General features: G+C 54.6%; 1 protein-coding gene across 7 annotated transcripts in view; it reads right to left on the bottom strand.

Annotated features, from left to right (window-relative positions):
- Positions 1 to 5,457: 5,457 nt before the first annotated feature.
- The window catches only part of CPNE2 (copine 2), a 55,085-nt gene continuing 40,396 nt past the window's right edge, over positions 5,458 to 20,146 (bottom strand). Inside the window, exons 13-16 of one of the 7 annotated variants that reach the window (XM_025268709.3) lie at positions 15,921 to 15,972; positions 14,302 to 14,435; positions 7,233 to 7,469; positions 5,458 to 5,897 (exon numbers count right to left, since the gene is read on the bottom strand). In XM_025268709.3, coding sequence (XP_025124494.1) covers positions 5,790 to 5,897; positions 7,233 to 7,469; positions 14,302 to 14,435; positions 15,921 to 15,972 — 531 coding nt within the window. In that variant the 3' untranslated portion in view covers positions 5,458 to 5,789. The other 6 variants (XM_044931900.2, XM_044931901.2, XM_044931906.2 and 3 more) reach the window with 6 other exon arrangements.

Here is a 20,146-nt window from a genome sequence, read left to right as displayed (position 1 = left end):
CAGGGGGTGTTACTTAACACTTATTGTTCATTAATAAGTTTTTTCTTACCCTTGGCTATTCTTTCTCCCTCCATCTAATCCCACTTCAGATTCTAAATCTTAGAGAAACAAACATAGGCCTTATTTTGTTGTAGCCAGAAATCAGAAGTACTGATAGTGTGTGGACAAGATTACTTATTTCTGGCAGCTCCTGATTCTAGTATTGCGAGTCAGTGGAACACTGCCCTGTCTGTTGGATACATTTATATTTGTGGCTTCTAACTGTGGAAGCTGTTTCTAACCTAAAGGTGCTGCCCTCGTACTTTCCTCTGCTTTGGTCTGCTGCCCTTCCTGCTCTGCTCTTCCCATTCAGAGCAGCCAAGACCCAGAGGTGCTGCTCCACCCGTCTCCTAAAGCAGGGCAGGGGCTCTCCCTTTGGGAGGGAAAGAAGGACAAGGGGAGACAAGGTATGGAGGCATTGAGAACAGAGGTGACCGTCAGCTTTAACAACAGCAATCTGGAGGCTTCCCTGCTTCAGAGGAATGAGCCCATGGAGTTCTTTCTTTCCCTGGGTTTGTACGTCAGTTGTTTCTACTTCCTTGGGTGTGAGACAGAGAGACACACACAGAATGTGTTGACACTGTGATGCTGGCAGGCAGAGAAGCGACTCTGTTTTATCGTGGGCAGAGAGGCCCCTGGATCTCTTCCAGCCCACCCCTTTTCCCTCCCAAAGCACCGACACACTGGTGCCCGCTGGCAGATGGCGACTTCCCTTCACCCATAACCGATTCCTTGTGAATTCTTTTTCCTTTTCAGAGCTACTCTGTGCTAATTGTTCCTGACTGTCAGTACAGGCGCACCAGCTCCATCCTAACAAACAAGACTGAAGTAAACTGTAGGCACATTCTGGCTTCATTGTTCCTGCGATTGTGCTGTTGTTATTACAGCCCATACCCAGGGCAACCTCAGATCATCTCAGGAGGCAGACAGAGGAGCCAAAGTCACGATCTTCATGTGGTTTGACTTTTCAGAGGCCATTACTATGCCTCATGGCCTCTGTTGATGTTGGGAGAAGTTGGAAAAGGGTTGCATGGATTAAAAACCTGCATAACTTTGAAAGCTAATCCACCTGTCAGAGAACAAGATCTTGTTTTTCCTGTACTGGAGCTTGTGCTTCCAACTCCCTCCCTGTCCATTGTAACAGCTAGATTGTGTTGAGGAGGTTGAGACTCTTCAGACTGCGATTTCTGCTCTGTATGTCACAAGAGCGGTTGAAGATCACTGTGATCATTTCATCTTTGACCATACCTGTTAGTGGACAGCCCTGGAGCTGAGACACGAGTTCTGTAGAACCCACCAGTAGCAAAGCAGGGTCTGGTCTGCCCAGTGGAGGAAGCTGCCCTGGAAAAACATCTAGTGTAGACTGTGTGTTTCAAACCCAAAGAACAGGGAAACCAAAGATAGAAGGAAACACTGCCTAAATCACAAAATGCAGCTCTCCTGCCTTAGTAGATAAATTAGGATTTTATTACCAGATAATAAGGAATAAAACTGGGGTTTGGGGTGGCTTCTTAAAACCTGTTGCATTGTCCTGAGTGGTAGTCTTACAACTTTGAACCATGTGAGGGAGAAAGCTTGTCTATGAGGAATGCTTTTGCCAGCCCTGTGCCCAGGAGAGAAGGCTAACTTCTCAAACCCAGAGTTGGGAGGGCATTCTAGACTTTTTCAGGAGCGTTCTAGACTGAAAATCAAACCCCTAATGAGGAGTGGCTTAGGCTAGTCCCTTGCCTCCTCATTTCTTTCACTCTTCACCTTGTGGGTTATTCCCTTCTGGGTACCTCCCAGGAATCCCAACCTGGTTTTGCCTTCTGTGGATATATCACAGTGGCTCTGTGCTTGGAGCCAGACATTTTTACTGGCTGAGTCACTTGGGCGAAGTCCTTAACCTCTCCAAGCCTCAGTTTCCTCCTTGGTAGATAGGAATAAGGATACTAGCTTCACAAGTGAGGGTGAAAGATGATCTGGATTAGATACTTGGTGTGGTACCCGGTGCTCAGTAAATGGTAGCCATCCTAATGGTAGTACTGTTACCCTCGGCCTCCCCCATCTGGGTAGTGTCCGGAGTTTCTGTGAGTGGTGATTTATGGCAGGTTTATCCGTCCTGCTGGCATTCCTCAGTTGTAGCTTGAACACTGCCGTGGTGATGGGTCAGATCTGGCCATCAGAGCTCCAACCGCCTGCGTCTCCTGTGTGCTTTCCTCTCAGTTAAATGTTAATTGCTCAGGCACACCCCGTTCCTTGGCTCGGGCGTCCTAGCCGTGGGTATATGGCTCAGCTGTCATCTTTAAGCCCCTCCAGGAAAACAGAAAAAGCTTAGTGGCAGTGCACCATCACTTGGATGTTTCTTGATTTCTTGGCGTCCCCAGCCCACTTAGGCATAACAGTATGGAATGCAAGTTCTACTTGGTGGGAGGCTAGATCTTGGCAATACTTCCATAGTGTTGAACACAAGAAGCCAGTTGCACATTCTTGCCTTAGTGACGCTGGCAGGGGCTGGTATTTTGCTCCCTTACCTGCTGAAGCAAGGGTTTAGGGAGAGGCGAGTCACACCACGAACAGACAGAATGGGGCCCCAGCATCAGAGCTCCGCGGAGCAATGGACAGCATGACCAAGAGACAACGTCCGCTCTGAGCTTTAGGTCATCGGCTGGGCATCTCCTTCAGTTTTAGGTATGGTCATGCACATCCGTATCCCTTACGTTGATTTGTTTATCGGTCGGCATTTACTGAGGGCCCACTGTGGATGAGCCAGGGATGTTTGGGATGTTTGCAGATTATAGTGTCTTCCATCCTGAAAAAAAAGTTCCGTGAAGCAGCCCTTCTTTACATTTTATAGAGGAAGCTAAAGCTCACAGTGATTCAGTGACTCACCCAAGGTCACACAGGCAGATGTCAGAACCAGAATCTTAATTTGAGCCTGTAAGTCTGGGTTTCTGTGGTTTCAATGAAACTTTAAAACAAATGCTCGTGCCCAGGCCTCAGTGGAGGTGACTCAAGAGTGAAGGAGTCTTTTAGTCCGATTTCTGAGTTTACTTTTCATCCTGCTATCCATGTGCAAGAACCAAATAGCACCAAGGCGTGGTTTGTTCTTGGTGAAATACAGTTGACATATAACATTACAGTTAACATATAACATTAGTTTCAGGTGTACAACATAATTATTCAATATTGTGTATGTTGTGAAGTGACCTATCATCACAGTTACCAAACCATCTTTTTCTTGTGATGACAGCATTTGAGGTCTGCTGTCTTAGCAAGTTTCAAATATACAAGCTGGTATTATTAACCATAGTCAACATGCTGTATGTTACATCCCCGGGACTGACTTATCTTGGTTTGTTTTTTACGTGGTGATTTACCTGGTCAGGAGTTTAGTACATTCCTTTCCCCGGTGAACTCAAACCAACTGGGAGTAGAGGGCTTCCTTGACTGATCCATCCAACATCGGGCAGAGAAGGGGGAAGAAAGACATGACTAGATCTGCTCCCTTGTGCAGCTGTGAAGTGGGGGCTGCCGGCAACACACTGAGGTAGGTGGTCCACAGGAGTTTGAGCCTTTATGATGGGCCTGATGCAAGACAGGGACTCTGCCTTAACCCATCCAGCAGATGTCAGTCTCCATAGCTTCACCAGTCTGATAAATTATTCTCAAGGGGAGGTGTATGGGAGAGGTCTGCATCAGAAGGTGTCTCCCCAATATCCGCATCCCCTGGGGGCCAAGGAGAGGATGTGGGGCTGGGAGGAGAAGGCTGTTCCACTAGAAAAGCCTCTGGTCAATCTGAACTTGACAGATTCTCCCAGGCTGAACTGGGTACAAACTTCACTGGGTGTAACATCCAGCTAGACTCACTTCAGCTACCAAACAGGAGGGTAAAGTCAGCAGTCGTGGGGTGTTATTTCAACCACCATGCAGTCTTACAGCTGGCCTGAGCAAGGGCTGGGTATGAAGCAGAGGTGCCAGTCCTGGGGTTCTATCCATAGGGCCAAGATGGCCCTTGGCTGGTGGGCTGTGACTTCCCAAAGGCCACTGAAGCTCCCTGCAGTCCTGAAGCCCTCTCAGGAGAGGTGAAGATGTCCTCGAGAATGTTTCAACCGACTTGGTGGCCATGGAATCAGCAGAGGCATCAGAAGCCTAGGATATACATGTCCCTCGCTCACTCCCACCAGATGGACACCAGATCCTGAACTTACCAGGAACCTGGAGGTAGCAACATGCCTGGTGCACCATCCCGATCTAGCAGGCCACTGGTAAGAATTGCTGACCTGGGAGAGTAGGTTAAGATGACTGACTGCCCAGTTCATTGGAGAGGAAGGGCAAATTCATTAGCAGCTTGAGCAGAAGATGGCCTCGTAGAGTCTCAGGAAGACAGTGCAGTTGAACAAGTGCAGGCTCTGGAGTTGGCCAGACCTGGAGCTGAATTCTGGCTCTGCCTCTAATAGATTCGATTAGCCTCTGCTTGTTTCCTCATCTCTGAAATGGTCATAGGCAGGAGCTGGTGGAAGGGTTCATCAAGATTATGCCTGTAATATGCTTAGTGGGGAGCTGGAAACCTAGTGCTTGATATGAATGTCTGTTGTTGGCTGCGCTCAGGCCTGTGGCGTAGGGCCTGACTGGACCTCCAAGGCAGAGGTGGACAAGAGAGAAAGATGTTTGTTATGTTGAGGAGAGGAGGGAACTGGACTTCTGGGGTTTCAGAGATGTGTCACCTGGCTAGTTTCATGAGGTTGGGCCTGAGCCCAGGGTGGGGCCCGCGAGAGAAACTAACGGCTGCTGCAGCCGGGACAAAAGCAGCCCTGTTTAGTTAGCATCCTGAAGCCAGAGAGGCTTTCACGCGCTGTAAACCACAGGGTGTACCCCAGTGCCTGGAGGACCTCCAGGAGGAGCAGACAGGTGGCAGCGACTGCAGTCTTGTGGTGGGGGGAGCAGGTTTGGGGAAACATATGCCAGGGTGTGGACCAAGAGGGAGAAGGGCAGGGCACCATGCGTGTTGGCCGGGGCAGCATGGGCTCTGCCGGGGCCCAGGAGGCCTGCGACCACTGGTGAGGGCTCATGCATTCCATCCTGCTGCAGATGTTTATTGAGCACGCACGATGTGCCAGGCTGTGTGCCAGTTTAACAGCTGTGTTCTGTTTGTGTGGAATGCATGTCCCCAAGTAGAGGCGATGGTACCGAATTCACAGGCTTGCTGGGGGAAAGGCGTTCTCATGTTTCCTTTCCCAGATCATTGAGCCTGTCAGGTCCCAGCTGAGGAAGGAGCTGACACAGAGACATCCAAAACTCCTTTATTACCCTGAGTATAACAAATAGAATATGGTCACAGTATTAAAAAAACAGGAGGAATTAGGTGCAGGCTGCCACAGAGTAGGCACCGGGGACACGTTCCTTTGAGTCTGCAGCTAGTTACTTGGAAAAAGCCAATTATGATTGTAAAAATTTTATTCTCTTTAATAATAATAATAATTCCACTAAAATTATACAAAGTACATTCAATACTTAAGAGTGGCGAGGGTGGGGAGAGGAGGAGAGGAAGCCAGTTTGGCCTGGAAGCATCATCAGTCAACTCCAACAAAGGAAGCCCAGCTGGGCTGGAGGAAGTTGGGGGTGGGGGTCCGGTTGTAAAAAATAAAAATGTGGATCATTAAAAAAAAAAAAATAATAGGGCCACCCACAAGGAAGCAGGGTGAGCATGCATGTTCCTGGGGAGGGCAGGAGGCCCAGCCGGCATGCTGCTGCTGGGTGAGGGCTGGCACTCAGGCGGGCTCCGAGTTGGTGGGGGGCAGGTTTTTATGCTTGAAATACTGAACAACTTGTTGGGGCAGTTCTGCCAGCACAGCTTTGGCCAAAGTCTCCTTTGCTGCCTGCAGGGTAGGGTGGAGAGTGAGGAGAGAGAAAGGATTACTGGGTGAAGTGGGGAGGCGCACCACACCCAGGCAGCTGATACAGAAAGTGTCCCTGGAGGACAAGCTGGACCAGAAGACCAGAGCTGTCTAAAACTAGCATCCCTCATCCAGCTCAAGCCTGAAATCCCACCCTCAGCAACGCTTTCCTTTGCCTTGACACTAAGTGTGACTCTTACCTGAGCACTCGACGTGCCCAGGAGTAACATTTCAAGATGAATTTGTCTGCAGGAGGCTTTTGGGGGAAAGAGACGGTGGAGGCCGGCTGCACAGCCTACTCATCTTGCAAACATTTCCTGATCTCCTCCTTGGTCAGGATCAAGGGGCTGCAACTGTCTGATTTGCTGCTCATCACCCAGACACAGGCCAGGCACACCAGGAGCTCGGTCAGTGTCCATGCGGTGCCTGGGTGGGCAGTGCTCAGCACTTGCCCTCAGGAAGCTCACACTCCAGAGGAAGGAGCTGAACCAGCTCAGGCAAACCCACAGGGTACCTGGCGCAGAGGTGAGTACCACTGCTTCCAGGCTGGAGTGGCCAGTTCTTCCTGGGACTAGCTCCCAGGACCTGAGCCACAGCACCCTGAAGTCCTTATGGTTGAGGCAGCGGAGGCCAGGAGGAGAGGAACACAGTGTGCCTCATCGAATGAGAGGTAGGCTCCAGGCTGGCAGTACAGGGTGGCATCTGAGAGCTGCCTCTTGGGCTGCTTGTGGGCCCTGCTGCAAGGGCAGTGCCCAAGAAGCTAATGCCAGCCTCCCTGTAAGCAGACCTGGGTCCCCTGCAGAAGGACCGGAGCCAACTCCAGGAGCGTAGGAGGCCTCCAGTTCCCCCTTAGAGAAGCCCTCAGGGAGAGGAGGCCATTGTAAGGTGAGCCTTGTTTTCCACCTGAAGTGAGGAGGCTGGTGAGCTATGAATCCCAGGAAAGCCCCTTGCACCTCAGGGCCTCGGCTCTCATCTTTCTCCTGGGATGCTTTGCCCCACGTGCATAATTCTGACTTGGTTCAGGGTTAGAAGCAGGTCCTCCCGGAACCCCTATCCTGAAGCCCCAGTCTGGACTGGGCACCGCTCCCCTGAGTTGCTGAAGCAAGTGCTCAGCGACTGTCACGTAGCCTCATCTGGGGACAGGGCCTGGCATGGCCCCGGGTGCGTAGTAAGCCCCCAGGAAGTATGTAGTCAACAGAGCTGAGGGTAGAGAAGCCTAGGACCGGGCAGGCAATCCCAGCGCCTTCAGCCTGGATTATTAACTATGCTGGTTGGGGTCCTGTAACTGCCCCCTCCCCAGTCCGTGCCCACACTCACGTTGCGGAATTCTCGAAAGGGCACGAACTGCACAATATCGCGGGCTGCCTCCTCTCCCGTGTGGGAGCGCAGCATGCGGCTGTCCCCGTCCAGGAACTCCATGGCCGCAAAGTCAGCGTTGCCCACGCCCACGATGATGATGGACATGGGCAGCTTGGAAGCCTGCACCACGGCGTGCCGCGTCTCCTCCATGTCACTGATGACACCGTCCGTGATGATGAGGAGGATGAAATATTGCTGTGGGAGGGGGTCAGCAGGCACTCAGCACAGCCCAGGGCCCCTGGCTGCCCTTCCCCTCCCTCCTTTCCCACCCACCCCAACCCCTCTGACCCCCGGGGAGGAAGGCGGCGCTTCTCCCAGAGCTGCTGCCAGATCGCAGGCACCTCCCTTCACGCTCGGGCCCTTCAGGCCTATCACAACCGGAAGCACAGACTGCTTTCTCTCTTCCTCTGCCTTTCCCAGCTCAGGAGAGTGAGAGCTCCAGACTCCAGGCCTGGCTCTGATAGTGGCTACACCGTGGGACTCTGGGCCACTGACTCAACTGGCTGTGCCTCAGTTTCTTCATCTGCAGAATGGGAGTTCCCACACCTCTCAAAGAGACCACACCAGCCACGTGGTAGCAGCTTGGTAATTGACAGCTGTACCCCGGCAGAGCGAGGTCCACGGCTGCTGGGGAAGATGCCTTCTGGCTTGTGGACTCTGAGACAAGCCTGCCCTTCTCTGCTGTACCTGCACATGAACACCTGTGACCCTGGTCATCCCCCATCAGCACAGCGGACCTTGTAGGAGCTAAGCAGGTCATCTAGGTCAGTGCTTCTGGGAGTGTGGGGTCTACTGGCAACAAGCAGACTCTGGGCACACCCCAGACACAGCATCAGTCACAGTGGGGAGGGTACTGGTTTTGCAGTGGTCTTTGAATTCTACAAACTGTACCCAGGAGGAAGTCTGTCTCATGCCAGTGTGTCACACTTGCTAACCCTCCCTGTTAGCAGAGAGAAGGCAGGAACCTAAGCGCTCCAGAGACAGCAGTCTCTAGGTAGACCTTACCACCACTGTGCTGCCTGATGTATTTATTTCTATTGTTACTCTCTATCCTAACTCTATAACTAAATTTTCCTATACAGTGGGTTATAGTTTCTTTATAAAATTAAGTGAAAAAAATACTGAATAATAATTAGTGTAAGTGACAGGTGGCCATAGCACAGACTGTGGAGATGGGGGTGAGTAAATGAAGTTCAGGAAAGCTCACTGGATGATCTCTGGGCAGAAGCCCCAGGACTCCCAGCTGCTTGAGATCTCCTCTTCAGCTTGGCTCTGTGCCTAGCACCCCCTGGCCCCTTTTGGGGACTCAGTTTTCCCCATCCATAAAATGAACAGAAAAGCCCTTGTGGTCTTAATAGTCTCTGTTTAGGGCTTTTGCCTTTTCGTCTGACCCTTCTGAGTCTTAGGAGAGGCAATGTGGACCCAGAATAGTCAAGGTCATAGAGGTAGAAAGGACATAACCAAGCCAGCGCCCAAGTCAGCATCTGGCCACCTTCTCACTCAGCAAAGCCGTCCACTGCCTAGAAAACATATGGAGACCACAGGTTCAGCCATCAAGGATTCCTTACTCTCCTGCCTGTCTCCCAGGCACAGCTGTGGAAGGCAGGAATGAACTGCATGGAGGTATGGACCCCACCATCCTAAGCCCCAACCCCCAACAGTAATCCAACTTCTGCACTGTGCCTTTAAGAGACTGATCACTTGGCTGGGGATGGATACCTGTTGCTATGGAGATGGCAGCCTGAATCCTTGCAGTGGAGGTTGCTGCTGCCAGTCCCCATTCCTCTGGTTGGAGGTCACCTCATAAGCCCTTCCAGATGCTTGTCCCCTCACAGCCCACCATCGTCCCAGCCAGCCAGCACCCCCTTCTCTTTGTGGCCCTCTAACCCCACTGCTATCCTACCACAAATGGTCCAGGACAGTATTTCTGGGGTACCTAAGTTGGCAGGAGAAGTCTGGCAATGAGAACAGAAAAGAAGCTTGGCCTTGGGTGACAGGCTTCTCCACTCAGTGGGTGGGGCTGGTTTCCAAGCCCTGTCCAGCTCAGACCACAGTCTCCCACCCTCCTCCTGACATGGCCCTCTTGACTCCTCCCTTTCAGCCAGCCACATGTCTACATTTGGAGACCTGGAGCACGCAGGCCAGGGTTCCTGCAGAACTGTAGGCACCAACTAAAAGGGTGAGTCATGGTGGCAGTGACCACACACTCCCTGTCATCCTCACGCTGGGATTCTCCTTTTGGAGATGGGGAGACAGGCTGAGGGGGTCAATGACTTGCTCAAGGACTCAGCCAGGAAGGGCATAGTCAAGGTTCAAGCCCAAGCCTGGGGCCCTTGCCACAATGGTATCGGTGGCCAGGAGCTGTCTCTCCAATAGTGGGGACTGGCAGGGCAAAGGTTTCTGCACCCTCTCCCCCAGCACCCCAGTGTCAGGAAGCCTGAATGTCCAGGACAGCCGCCTAGGGCAGGGCCCAGAGGCATGGCACGGGACTCTCAACCCTCACTCCCGTGTACCAGCCAGACACACCCACAGTGCCCACACCTATGTGCCGGGCCTCAGCATCTGTGCAGCATGGCACGGGACTCTCAACCCCCACTCCCGTGTACCAGCCAGACACACCCACAGTGCCCACACCTATGTGCCGGGCCTTAGCATCTGTGCAGCTGGGCCTGCCGGGGAACAGCCTGGGCCAGCCTTGGCACTGGAAGTGCCGCTGACAAGTCCTAGGCTTCATGCCCGTCCCAAGCAAAAATGAGGTTGTCCAGGAGCCTAAAGGTCTACTCCAACTTCAGGGGTCCATGATCCCATCCCCAAGACATCAAAGGAGAGATAGGAAGGATGCTGTGGAAGGGGAGAAAGAAGGGAGAAGTTGGGCAGGAGGACGTGGGCAGGGCCTCTGCTGTCCCCACAGACAGTCCTGGTCTACCCTACCCCAAGCTTTCCCACCTCCGTGCGTTTCCTGGTTTACCTCCTGCCTGGGAACTCTCCCCAGCCACGGCTCAGAGACTCCCCGGGGGCCTGAGCTCTGCTTCCGCTGCCAGCGAATACCCGCTGGGGAGGGCTCCTCTGGACACTTCTCCCCGTCCCCTCCCCCCCCTCCCCCAGCACCCTAAGAGCTCCTCAGGGCAGCCCCTCCCCCCAGGCCTTCTGTATCTCATGGGCCTGGCACCCTGTGTGCGCTCCATAAACATGACCAGCTGCCACGGGGTCAAACCCAGATCCTAAATCCCCAACACACTACAAAGATGGAGTGTATCTTGCCCTTACCCAAGAGGTTTTTCAGGTTTCTCAGGCTGTAAGTAGTCACTTCCCCTAACACATTTAACGTGTGGCTTGATTTATATGAAACTGACTTGACCACAGAATTCCAGGCAGAGTCCGGGAAAGTTGCACTCATTCCTTCCTAGCTTACTTCTGAGAAGTTGGCAGCTGAGGGCCCTGGGGAGTGGAGGGAGATTCCCAGGGTGCTGACTGCTTCCAGCTCGCCCCCTACCCCCGCCCCACCCACCATTAGGACACTAGTTGCCTAGGCAGCCAACCAGCAATGGACCACGGATGGGAAGGCCCAGGGCAGAGGGGAGGATGAGGAGCTCTCCACAGTAAGAGGCCCATGGTCCCACCCAAACTTAGTATCTTTCAGTGACTGTCACTGCCCTCAAGAGAAAGTCCAGGTTCCTCAGTAGCTTAGAAGGCGTCTCTGGGACCTGGCCTACCTTTCAACCTTACCCCCACACACCCCTTCCTTCAGTTACGCCACACACCACACCTCCAAGCCTTTGCCCTATTCTGTTCCCTCTGCCTGGGACACTCCACACACACACACACACACCCGCTTTGTGAGACCAACTCTTAAGCAGCCTCCAAGTCTCAGCTTGGACATCACTCCTCGAGGAAGCCAGCTCTGAGCCCTCTGTCTGGGGTAGGTGCCACCTTTATAATCCTGTGCTTCTGCCATCACAGGTTTAATCGGTTGGCATTACAGCTGCTGTCTCCTGGCCCAGCTCCCCACTAGACCACTGGCCCTGGAAGGGCAGGGGCCATGGCCTGGGAACACGGTCTCCCCAGTGCTGCACGGGAACACACTCTGTAGAACTGAGCTGTGTGAATGAATGGGAGAGCGCGGGCCTGCCTGGAGAGATGCTTCCACCACCTGCTCTTGATTTCCTGTGCGTGGGTGTGCGTGCATGTTCGTGTGCCGGGGACAGGGAGGATGAAGCCACACCAAGTGTTTCCCAAACAGCGGCTGTTCAAAAGCATCAGGTAATGCACAGATCACTTCCTTTTGCTTTAGGCCTAAATGAGCTCAGCATCACCAATTGCCGGCCCAAGAGGTGTCCTCAGAAGATTCACCAACCCACGTTGATTAGGGGCTGTCAAGTTCCAGGCTCTGTGCTGAGCAGTTTGGATGCCGATCTGCTTGAATCCTTGCAGTGTTTCCCTTAGGCAGGCAGCGTTCCATCATTCCCGTTGTACAGGTGAGAAAACCAAAGTTTGGAGAGCTTAAGCAACCTGCTCTGGGTCCCACTGTCAGGAAGTGGGGGAGCTGGGATGTAAGCCAGGTCAGTGGGCCCCCAGAGCTTGAGGCTGAACCATCAGGCAGCCCCACCTTCGGTGCAGTGATATGGACGGAGTGAAGGCAGGAGGTCTTCTTGGATAGCAGAGTGGGAGGGGCCTCTTGCAGCCCAGAGATGCTGGCCCGAGGTCACACCTAGGGTGGGTGACAGTGCTTCCCCAGGGTGAGGAGCCAGGGTTGGAAGGACCTGGTCATGACGAAAGGGGCTGGGGTATTGTGAGGATTAGGACTGGTCAGGATTAAGACTGGCTCAGAACAAGGGCCAAGCTCTTCCCTGTGAGGGCCCTCAGCAGTTGTTCCCCAGAACACAAAGATACCTTCCTGGCAATCCCCAGGGCCCAAGCCTCTCCAGACTGGGGGTCTAGCGGGTACTGGCCCACTTCTCCTCAGGACCTCAGCTCCTGCCCCTGCTCAGCAGTTGAAAGAGCCCAAGAAGAACCCTGGGCTCCATTCCTCCTCCACCCCATTTTTTACGCTTAAACAAGAATGCAGGCCATTCTTCCATCCCTCTGAAAGTGAGTCCAGGCAGATAAAAGACTAGGCGGGCCAGTAGCCTCGGCAGCAGCAGGCAGCCAAACAGTGTGTGAGGTGAGGGGCTGCCTTCCCTCTGCCCTCTCCAGTTCTAACCCAGGAACATTAAAAAAGCAACTCGCAGGTCCTCCCCAGTTACCTCCCATTCAAGTGGGCTTACTTGCCCCGTTTCATAAAGGAAACAGGCTCAGAGCCGTCAGCTGCTACCACCAAGGCCAGGACTAGAGCAGGTCATGCTCCCTGGAGCAGAAACGACCTCGTGCAGTGACCTCCTTCCTGTTCGTCACCGGCATCTGCTGTCCCCTCTGCCGCCTTTCCTCGTTCTCAAGTCTCACTGGTTGCCAGCTGCTGTGTTATCACATTTTAATCCTAACACCACCACCTCAAGGTAGGTCCTCTTACTATTCCCATGGTACACACGAGGCTCAGAGGGTAAGTGATTTACCCAGGTTACACAGTGATGAACAGGCAGGGGCAGGATGCACACCCTGGTAGGCTGACCCCAGGACCCCCTTTCCCACAGACCCTCTGCTGCCTCCCATGTGCAGACCATGGGGTGCTGTCCTGCCCTCCCCAGGCTGACCGGTGTCATCTTCTCTCATAACCTCCCCTCCGCCTTCGGGAAATCAACCTCTACCTCCTGAGCAGCTGCCTCCCTCCTCCAGGCAGTCCGAATGGGACCCGCTCCCTTTCCCTTTGAGAGAGGCCTCCCCCAGCTCCTCGTGCAGTGCACAGCACACCACTGGGGCCAACTTAAATCCATCCATTCCCAGAACAGGAGCGTCTGCCGCAGCACCGGAGTAGATGAGACACGACACACACACACTGCGGCCCCACGGGGCTGAGGGTCCAGTGCAGGAGACGCATAATAGGCAGAAACCCAGAGTATGTGAAGGAGATGTTGCTGCCACCATCAGAGTCAAGACAGGAAGAAACAGAAGGCAGGAGAGGCTCGAGTGAGTGTTCAGGGAAGTAGCAGTTGAGGGGACGCTGAGGGATGGGACGGAGCCAGCGTCAGGAAGAACCTCCAGGCAGAGGAGACAGCAGAACAAAGGATCTGCTGGGAGACAAGCTGGTGTCTCTGAGGGGCAGGAACAAGGTGGAGGTGGGATGGTCACCGCAAGTGAAGAGAGGGGCATGGGCCCGTGGGGTCCAGGGAGAGGTTACAGTGGCCACGGCCGCAGGGCAGCCGGTGAATGGAGGCAGAGTGAAAAGGGCGGTCAGGAGAGACTTCAGCACTTGTGCAGCAAACCCTTTCCTTCCAGAGACGAAGGAAGCCTCCTTCCACTGAGGGCTGGGACTGTGGCAGGGGCTCAGGGACCTGGTCAGGTGGGAATTGGACCCATGCCTCAATCACAGTCCAGGTTCCACCACCCCAATGTGGGTACCGGTTCCCAGTCTTGGCTCAGCCTACTTGTGGCAGAAGACCCGCAACTCACATCACAAGCCCTGGTGGACGGCAGGGGAGGTAGACTTGGTGATCCCAACACTGGCACTGGGCCTGGAGCTGGGAAGGAGAGCGGCTGGGATGCACAATGCCCAGGACAGCTGTTTGCCATATATTCCAGATGCTACACGGCAGCCCTGTCACTGACCACCAGACCCGGGCCAGACAGTTCCAAAGCCCTCAGTGTGAGGTGGGAGCTGCAGGGACCCCAGGCCCAGGTTTCCCTCTGCCCATGAAGGCACTTCCCAATAATCACAACCCTATTTTCTGCTAAGCACAAACAACAGAATGGCTCTCTGTCCTGGAGTCTGTGCTCGAGGAAGCCAGAACCAAGGCAAGCTTGTCCCAAGCCCCTTCCATCCCTGCAGGTAAACTGAGTGACACCAGGCTCACCTAGGATCTTAGGATGGAGAGGCAGAACACCCAGCCGGAGCCTGCCCCACCCTGCATGTCCACACCAGTGGTCACCTACTCACCATGGCTGTCTGCTGCTGCGTGGCTTGGGCTGCAAACCGGGCCACATGGTTGACGATAGGAGAGAAATTGGTGGGACCGTAGAAGCGGATGTGGGGCAGGCAAGCCGAATATGCCTGGGCGATGCCGTCCACACCTGCCTCAGGGAGAAGAGAAGACTCTGGATCAGCCTGGTCCTCCCTGACCCTGCACCCACTCTCTGCTGCCCCCCACCCAAACACCCTCGCCATGCCCAGTCTGGGCCCTGGGGTACTGGAAGCTCCCAGAGAGCAGGGCCAGGGTGGAATAAAGAGCCCTGAACATGGAGGCTGACCTGAGTTCCAGTCCTGCCTTTACCACTTCTTAGTCATGGGGCCTGGAGGAAGGTACTTAAATCTTTCTGATCCTGTCAAAAGGGCTGGTAATCTCCACTCTTGGGAAGCTGGCAGGAGGGGGTCTAGCAGGCTCCTCTTGGAGAAGGAGTGGGCAGAGCCTGTAGTGACACTGTGGGGTCCCAGGGAGTCATCTGGGGGTCCATTTTACATGCTATGGCTTCTCAGCGTTGGTGAGGGGACTAAGGTTTGCACAGCCCTGCAGACAGAAGGTGCTCTGTAAATAGCTGCCGTTACAAGCCTAAGAACACCGCCTGCCCTGCCATCCTGTCCAGAAGGCCTCTGACCAGAGACGAGGTAAATGGACAGAATGTCTCCGCTCCAAATCAGACAGACCCCAGCTGGAGGACAGGACCACACTTCCAGGCAACAAAGGCCCATGGCTTTTGAGTCACAGCATCGTCCCTAAGGTGGTAACCTGATGCAGTCCCCTCCCAAATACAAACCTGACCTAGCTTCAGGGATCCCCAGGGAAGGCAGATGCTACATCTGAAGCCAGTTGAAGCTAGAAGCTCTCATGGGGTCAGGGACCACCCTCTTCCATACCCCTTCTCTTTCACTGTTTCTTTTTTAAACATCAAACATATTTATTTAATGCCTACGATAGGCAAGGTCTTCTTGTGAGTGCTATGGTTTAGTCGCTAAGTCATGTCCGACTCTTGAGACCCCATGAACTGTAACCTGCCAGGCTCTTCTGCCCATGGGATTCTCCAGGCAAGAATACTGGAGTGGGTTGCCATCTCCTCCTTTCACTGACTCTGGGAGGCTCAGAAATCCTGAGGCCTGGGGTGGGGAGAGCACAGACACCACGCTCGCTGCCTGCCCCTCCCTCTTGCCCAGCACCCCTGCCCAGGTGGGGCAGGACATGGCTGGGCTCTCCCTGTGAGGGCAGGAGGGCGGGGAGAGGCAGGTGTGTATTTTGCTGCCCTTACCTCCTCCTGATCTACACAGGGAATCCTGTCAACACTTCCCTTTATTCTCACCTGACTCCCCAGTGAGGTGAGCTCCCTCCCCTAGGGCAGGTGAAGTGGCACAGGCCGAGTGGGGCGCAGTGACCTCTCCAACTCACACAGCCAGGAACAGGCACAGCTGGCCTTGAATGCCAGGCCACCTGACTCCAAATTCCAGCTTCTCCCTATCTGCCATCCTGAGCAAGTATGATGGGGAGAGGAGCGAAAAACAGAAAGCTGAACTCCGTCCCTCTCTCCACCCAGGGAGACCAGGGCTGATGCAGGGGGCTTGACACTCACCCGAGCAGAAGGGGTTGGTGGGGTTGAAGTTGATGGCAAACTCATGGGAGACCTGAAATGCAGAGAAAAGGGTGAGTCAGAGCCTCCTGGTCTATACCTGGACCCAGGCAGGCCCACACGCTGCCAAGCGAGACTCCCTCTGAGGGAGACTGGCTCTTTGCTGCCCGACCCCAGGTCAAGGCTGTGACACCCGCTGCATCTGCTTTCACCCCTACTGCTGGCTCTGAGCGACCACGAGGCCCAACCACCTCCACTTCATAAACAGAAGAAACTGACACCCTTCTCTCAGTCGTGTCCGACTCTTTGCAACCCTGTGGACTACATCCCACCAGGCTCCTCTGTCCGTGGAATTTTCCAGGCAAGAATACTGGAGCAGATTGCCATTTCCTACTCCAGGGGATATTCCCGACCCAGGGATTGAACCCATGTCTCTTGCATCTCCTGCACTGGCAAGCAGATTCTTTACCACTGCGCCACCTGGGGAACCCCCAGGTCCTTCTACACCACCCTGATCTCCTCTGGGGGGCCAGGGCTGTCTCTGCCTCCTCGCCCGACTCAAGAAGCCCTGAATAGGCAGAGATGTGTCTGAGGGTGATGGGTTCAAGGAGCAGCTGGAGCACTCCTTCACCACCTGCTTTCACGGTAGAATTTCACATAACTAGAATTCCCCTTCTTCAGGCCTCGAGGGCCTTCCCCCATCTCACTAACAAGCACGAGTGCTTGGAAGAAAGCCCACCTTATGCCAGCGAGCCAAGCTGGGGCTTAGCTGACAACCCACGCAGAGCAGGACTGGGGGATCGGGAAACGTAGTGGGGCCAGAAGGGCAGGGAGTAGAGAGCTCTGTCCCGGTTCCTGCAGACCCAGCTCCAAGCCTGGGGGGGTCACCAAAGGTGACCCTGCACACTCCCAGAAGGCATGGGCCCACACAGGGACCCACAACCAGACCCCGTTCAGGGCTGTGGGTAAGACTGCGGTGGCTGCAGAACCCAGGACCGCAGGAGGCCCAGAGCTCAGGTGGAGGTTAGGGTCTGCCTTCTCTCCCGGCCACTGTCTCCCAGCCAGAGACGCCACACAGCCCCTTCCCTGAGAACTGGGTGCTGCAGCCTATGTCCAGCACCTTGCCCGCGGTCCCCTCACTCGTTCTTCACAAGTATTCAGAGAAAGGTCTGGTATCACCCCCTGTGACAGATGTAAAACTGAGACAAAATGGACCAGATGATCCCACGGTCTCACATCTACCAAAGGGGAGCGTTGGGACCAGAACTGAAGTTGGGCTGTCGCCTGCGCTCACATAAACTCACTAACCTGAGAAGATGCTCCTCTCCTGAGTATATATAGGAGGGTGAAGAAATGCCTGGGGGAAGGGACCCCAGCCTTCAGCTGCTGGAGGAATGTTCCAGTCCAGACACAACCCCAGACAGATGCTCTTGCTCCGAGACACTACAGTGGAGGTGCTGGAAGCCCCTGCCAAGTCCAACATCCCCACTTCACAAGTAAACTAACTGAGGCCCAGAGAGGGGAAGAAGCCGGGTGCCAAGACCACACAGCAGGAGACCTGAAGCCTAGGATCCTCAAGCCGGGTAAAAGGGTTGGTTGGACCTCTGACCTTGCAGAGCCCTCCTGGGCCAAGATGGGAGGGGAATTCAACCCAGCACTGCCCTGTGTCTGCTGGCCTGAGCAGCAGACCCTGGCCCGTTCAGGGGAATGGGCTTTTCTGTTCTTTGCCTCCTCAGCCCTAAGTGCCTGGCATGGAGCCATTCCCCTGATGTCCCTGCTGGGCCCTTCCCCTGCCCAGGGGCCCTCTTCACCCTGTCCCCAGCCTGGGCTCCAGGTGTAGGGGCTGGAGGTCCTTGTTGCCATGGAAACTTCATGAGCCTCTACAGAGATTAAGAGGGGGGCTTGTACAGAAAGGGGCTGAGAGAGGAAAATGGTTGCCAGGGAAACAAGTCTCCCTTGGGCCGGCTTCCTGCAAAATCAGATTTTAGGAGATTTTAGAGACCAAGGGGGAAAAGCCCCCCTCCTGACAGGAATGGATTAATATTCCATTTTCTCAGCCATCCACATTCTTCATTCCCTATTCTTTTCCTTTATTTAGGGGAGAGTAGGGCCTTGTGGTCAAATGGGTGGGGCTGTGGGAGGTCACCCATCTACCCTGGATGCCTCTCAGGTCACCTGTTCCACCCAGCAGCTCCATTTCACAGGTGGAACAACTGAGGTTCAGGGAAGCCCAAGGAATGCCCAGGTCACATGACTGAGCCAGAGCTAGAGCAGAGCCAGGACGGGATCCAGGGGATAAAAGTTCATGCTACCTGTGGCAGCCCAGCCCCCTCCCACACTTGCTGCCCTGGTTTGCCTGAGAAATGCCAACAAACATGACAAGCTTCTTGGAGGCCACCTCAAGCCGATTAGGGGCCCCTGGGGACTGGCCAGCCACAGAGCTTTGTTCTGGGACTCTACTGCCTTCTGAATATCAACGGTTCCATTGTCCCCACCTGGCTGGGCATAGCCCATGGTCCTGAGTTACTTCAGAGGCCATTCCCTCTGGTCCTGGCAGGGCAGTGGGTTGGGGCCACATAGAAGGTTGAAAGGACCTCAGTGATCATCCTCCCTGAGCCTCAGTTTTCCCCATCTGTAAGGTGGGAAGAGTCATAAACTGCTCTTTCCCACCCTGGATCTTTTTGCACAGGCCAATCCTTTGGCCCAATCCCTTTCTTCACTTGACTAACTCTGGCTCGTCCTGAAAGGTAAGTCCTTCCACCACTACCCAGAACAGGGGTCCTCTCCGTGCTCACCTGGACCAGACCCAGGCAGGGACTGAGGTCCTGAGGGTGGACGTCTGAGTCACATGCTTCTTCTGGCTCCTTCCAACCTCCCACTTGGAGAACCAACACCTCTGTCTGCTCAGCCCACCAGGCCCCAAATTTACTATCCACAGTCACATACTGCACACCGTGTGTGTGCCTGGAGCCCGACACAGCAAGGAGGAAACCAAGAGCCTTCCCCGAGCATTGAGCCTCCCTGAGACAATGAGCAAACCAGCACAGAGTGCCCACAAAGTGCTGGAGGACGATGCCAGGGCAGGCAGGAGGGGCCTGAGGAAGTCTTCCTAGAGGAAATGACCTCTAGGCTAGCATGGGAAGTCAGTGAAAGGGGGCCAAAGGCCAGGGGAAGACCACGTGCAAAGGCCCTGAGGTGGGAACGAACAAAGGAAGTTTCACGTGGCAGGACACGGCAAGTTAGCTGAGAGGGAAGGTAAGGGGCTGGGAGGCAGGCCCTGGACGGCTCCAGCAGCAAGGGGAGGAGGGGAGAGCGTTGCCCTTTCCACGCCTCGCCCCAGCAGCCCTCCTGGCACCGCTGGGCACTCCGGCCTGGCCACGCCCACCCTCCCCAGAGTTGCCCTGTGACATTTCCAAGGAGGCTTTTTGCGCAAGAAAACATCTCATTCAGCCAGAGTTCTTTGAAAGCTGGCTGGTTTCCTAGCAACGAGCTCATGCCGGGCCTGGCCGCACCAGCCTGCCCTCCCCCCAGCGGCATCACTGTGTCTGCTCAAAGGCCCAGCTTTGGCCCCACAGGATCCTGTCCCCTGCCACACGATGGCCAGCATGCCACAGAGCCACTCCCTGAAGTTCTAGCTGAAAACTGCCCTCCCTGGAGAGGACGAGAGGGGAATACTCAGTGGAAACAGCACATGGTACAGGATGGCAGGTGAGAGAGGGCACTGGCTGAGACATAATGTAGATTTAGGAGCCCTCTGTGCTCACATCCCCAGGCTTCTCATCAGAAAGGTAGCACATTCTGAGAACAGATTTGAGAGTCCACCTTCCCAGCTGAAATTCAGGCTTCCTGTTATGAAGACGTCCTTGGACAAGTCACTGAGCCTCTGTTGTTTTTCACCAGTGATGGACAATGCCCCTTCTCTCCATCCCTCCATTCTGCCCAGCATCACCCCAGCCAGCTCCCACTCAGCAGCCAGAGTGGGCCTTCAGAGTGCCAACAGCACGTAGACCCACTCATAGCTCGCTGCATGCCTGGCTCCCCACCTCTTCAGCCGCATCTCTCTCTATCCTGCCCATCTTTCATGGACAGTTCACCACGCCCACCTTCTTTCAGTTCCTCCAACTCACCCTGCTCCCTCTATCTCCCAGACTTTGCACAGGTTCTTCTCTCTACCCTGAACACTCTACCTGCCACACCACCACTTCAAGTCACTCTGCAAATTCCTACTC

The sequence above is a fragment of the Bubalus bubalis genome, chromosome 18, assembly GCF_019923935.1.
Source record: "Bubalus bubalis isolate 160015118507 breed Murrah chromosome 18, NDDB_SH_1, whole genome shotgun sequence".
In the NCBI taxonomy this organism is placed as follows: Eukaryota; Metazoa; Chordata; class Mammalia; order Artiodactyla; family Bovidae; genus Bubalus; species Bubalus bubalis.
This window is presented reverse-complemented; position numbering and strand designations above follow the sequence as displayed.